Below are 3,853 nucleotides of genomic sequence, written 5' to 3' on the forward strand. Positions count from 1 at the left end.
ACTTACCTAATTTCTTACTTTCTTACTTACTTACTAACTTACTTCCTTAGTACTTACTTACGTACTTTGATACCTACCTACATTTGTACTTACGTACTTACATCAAGGACGTATATATACTATACGTCAGTCCCTGCTTACAAGTTCACCTTTTTCTGAGATTCAGTAGTACATATTATTTATTTATTAAAAAATCAAACAAAATACAGGAAAGTTCCTTGAACTCTCTTCCCCAGCAAATAAAAATGAAAATAAAATCGCCATGATCAATGAAATGATTGAAAAATCGATTTACACTACCTAAAGATGATTTTACAAAAAAAAAGTCTTCTGGCTTTATAGTTTAGTGGTAGAAGATTTTTTAATTAACAAACTTTCAATATTTCTTCATTATTTCATCTCAAAAGAGAGTGTGGATATTCAGGTGAAAAAAATCGAAAGCCATTCACCTCAAAATGCAAGAAGCTTCCTGCACGGGTGAGCTAAAAAAAATCGCATCGAAATCGGGATCGTCATTCTAAAAAAAAATAAAACTACTTTCAATATCTAACAAGGTAAACAAACATGGTTAAACAAACCCATAGGTCTGTCATATCGTTTCTGTTTATAAACATATCAAATGAATAACTTATTGGATTTTAATTCATTTAACTTTATGAAGTTGGTGTTCATGTAAATGCAGCTGGGTTGAGTAAATTTTTCATAATTGAATAATTTGGAGTTTTCTTTGATTCAAGATGGCGGATGAAATGGAAGTTGAAAGAGAACCAGACAGAGAAAGTGCTAAAAAGGCAGATAAAATGTTCACCCTTAAGAAATGGAATCTTGTTGCAATGTGGAGTTGGGATGTTGAATGTGATACATGTGCTATTTGTCGGGTACAAGTGATGGGTAAGAGACGTCTCCATTGTTTCAATGTTCAACAATCAGATTACATTAGATTATCCACAAAACTTGTTTCATTAATGTACAACAGGCTTATTAACTATAGACATTGTTTATAGTAAATAAGTCTACTGTTTGAAACATGGGCTTGTGTGATAATTTTAATTTCAGTGAAGATTCGGCTCAGCTGACAGTGACTGCACATATCTATGTGACTGATACGATGCCTTTTCCAATTTAATCACAGGATAGTCCTTCGTAATTCTTATATAAACATATTTGGCAAGTTAGCACGTACATGTATCATACTGAACTAGACTTCATTTGTCAGGGAGCATTCAGCCTTATTGTTATCTAGCTGGTAAAACACTAACAGTTCAACATTTTGAACATGAAGTGCTAGTGAGGATTAGGATAACATTAAAACTACAAAATTGTCACTCCTTTAAAGGGGAAGGAAACTATAATCGATAATCAATTTCCTGCAACTAACTAATGATCAATTATAATCGGAAGTTTTAATATTTTATTGTTTTAGTGCTAAATAAATGTAAATAAACAAGAAACAATTCACTGACTTGTTACTAGGCCTTTTGTATCTTAATTAACATAGTATTTCTTGCCATAAAAATGTTGCATTCAAAAGATTTTCTTTAGTAGGCGGTCCAATGTTAGTTTTCTTGAAACCAAAATAAGTCCAAACCCGAGAATCTGCTTTATTTCCCAAGTAAGGATATAGCTTGTCTGACATGTCAGCCATTTTCAGACCACGCGCTTTTTTGGTGTATTGATAATACGCGTCTAGAATATTCTGTTTATGATATGCGCTCGTTGAAAGAAAAAAGAACCTCAACAGATTAATCATAATAAAACCTTTAATGATTGGGCGCTTAGAATGCGGTAACAATCAACTAATTTATGATTAGAATCGATGATTGACACATATCACTTGTGATTGTAAATCAAAAATTTTTAAATAAAACCCTCAGAATAATGAATAAATCAAGAAATAGAGATTAAATAAATTTATTGAAACTTTGCGCTACCATGAGAGCTGCCATTTAAATTTAATCTATGACGTCACACCATCCTTTTCAGTTTGTTTTGCTCTGAACTGACAGGTCCTGGCAAACATGGAACAATATTCATTTGAGACTGTTCTTTTTTCCTTTGACTTTCTGCTGAATGAGAAAACCAGTGACAAAGAGCATGTTTTTAGACCAATGTTGACGAATACATGTGCAAAGGGATGTATATATATGTCCCTTATATATAAGGCCATTAAGGGTATGCATAATCTAAAAGCGAAGTTGTGGGAATTGTCAACAGATGTCAAACATCATAGAAAATGTCTGCTTTTATTATGTTGACATGATAATTTGGAATTTAGAAAATTTTGAGTGTATTTGAAAACAAATTAATGTTTTTCTTCAATAGAGTATGACTGAATGTAATCATGTAAATCTCTTTATTAGTTCAAATATAAAATGTTTTTGACTTTCCTTCCCCTTTAAAAATTATGATTTTGACAGAGAAGCAGAGATACATGTATTTGATTGAGATTAGAAGAACCATTGCTGATTTAGCTTTGCCTCAGTCAGCAGTGATTTTCTACAGATAATAGGCTTGCATTCATTATTTGTATGATATAACATGTTAAAATTTATGGATTTCAATCATTTCAGATGCATGCTTGAGATGTCAATCGGAGAACAAGCAGGATGACTGTGTTGGTAAGTCTTTTCAGTACTTGGTCTGAATAAAAATGATTAGCTTCTCAAATGTACATCCCCATATAAATAAAATCTAGCTGTAGATATACATTTAAAGAGGTCACGAATTGAAACACAATATTTTGCATATAGATAAGGTTTGATATTTAGAATGTGAAATCCTAATTTATTTCCTACCAAGTTATTGTTCGGAATAAAGTCATACATGTAGGTAGCTGCAGAATTATAGCACTACAGAAAGTGAGCTACAGATAATCACATGCAAAGGACATGCATGTGATTAAAATCAATAAGTAAATGATAAAGAAATTATCTGTACTTTCGTTGGTTTATATAAGATATTAGGAGTGAGATCATTGCAAAAAAAGTCATGTTTTCACCCACTTCTGCCGATTGTGTAATTATTTTTTTTTAATGCTGGTAAACCAAATGCCTGCATGAACCAACAAAAAAAGCTGTTTGTTGCTTAAATGACTTGCAACAACTGTGGAATATTCTATGATTTGTCTATGCACTGCACCAACAAATGAAAAAAATAAAGTGTGTAACTTGTGCTAATTGTACTAATTGTCTTTTTCAGTTGTGTGGGGAGAGTGTAACCACTCATTTCACCTGTGCTGTATGACGTTGTGGGTCAAACAGAACAAGAGATGTCCCCTGTGTCAACAGGACTGGGAAGTCCAAAGGATAGGCAAATGACACCCAGTCTGGATAGTCTTTAGGATAACATTTAAATCATGGCACTCTGGATATGGATAGGCTTTAGAATAACATTTATATCATGGCAGGGAGGAGATTGTTTTGAACACTGAATACAAACATGTTTCTATACAGACTTTATGTGTGATAAAAAGATATTATTTTATGGAAAAAGGACAAGCAACCAGCATTTTATAGGTGATTGATTAATGAAATAAAACATAATGTAATGATTAATTTATGATTTTGTGTGTGTAAGTAAATCATTTATTATAGTGACATGTGTTGTTGTTCTATAAGCAATGAAATATTTTGTATTTAAAACAATACCCATGTAAATTCGAACACCCTGCCCATTGGACACAGACACTTATTTAACTTGTTCACCCTATTAGTACATGGTATAATACTGTTATTGCATATAATATATTTAAGGTTAACTTTTATTACAGAAACAAGTGTGTGTGAATCGGGGTCTAATATGTTTTATAAGTAATAAACAATTACATTCAATATTGGTTGAAAAAAATGCAAGG

The 3,853-nt window shown here is 31.9% G+C and overlaps 1 protein-coding gene across 2 annotated transcripts; it reads left to right on the plus strand.

Moving 5' to 3' along the window:
• Positions 1-500: 500 nt before the first annotated feature.
• Positions 501-3,594, plus strand: LOC105342309 (RING-box protein 2). Of its 2 annotated transcripts, none has more exons than XM_034472739.2 (4): positions 501-554; positions 738-891; positions 2,571-2,618; positions 3,199-3,594. In XM_034472739.2, the coding sequence occupies exons 2-4, from the start codon at positions 738-740 to the stop codon at positions 3,315-3,317; spliced, it is 321 nt and encodes a 106-aa protein (XP_034328630.1). In that variant the 5' UTR covers positions 501-554; the 3' UTR covers positions 3,318-3,594. The 2 variants fall into 2 exon arrangements, with proteins under 2 accessions (XP_034328630.1, XP_019928537.2); XM_020072978.3 differs by lacking the exon at positions 501-554 and adding an exon at positions 566-584.
• Positions 3,595-3,853: the final 259 nt, after the last annotated feature.

Source organism: Magallana gigas, chromosome 8, assembly GCF_963853765.1.
Source record: "Magallana gigas chromosome 8, xbMagGiga1.1, whole genome shotgun sequence".
In the NCBI taxonomy this organism is placed as follows: Eukaryota; Metazoa; Mollusca; class Bivalvia; order Ostreida; family Ostreidae; genus Magallana; species Magallana gigas.

Excerpts from the sequence above, each read along its gene's own strand:
- LOC105342309 (XM_034472739.2), top strand. The coding sequence starts at position 738 with ATGGCGGATGAAATGGAAGTTGAAAGAGAACCAGACAGAGAAAGTGCT. Across the intron at positions 892-2,570 it reads TTGTCGGGTACAAGTGATGG|ATGCATGCTTGAGATGTCAA; the intron begins GTAAGAGACGTC and ends CAATCATTTCAG. Across the intron at positions 2,619-3,198 it reads CAAGCAGGATGACTGTGTTG|TTGTGTGGGGAGAGTGTAAC; the intron begins GTAAGTCTTTTC and ends TGTCTTTTTCAG.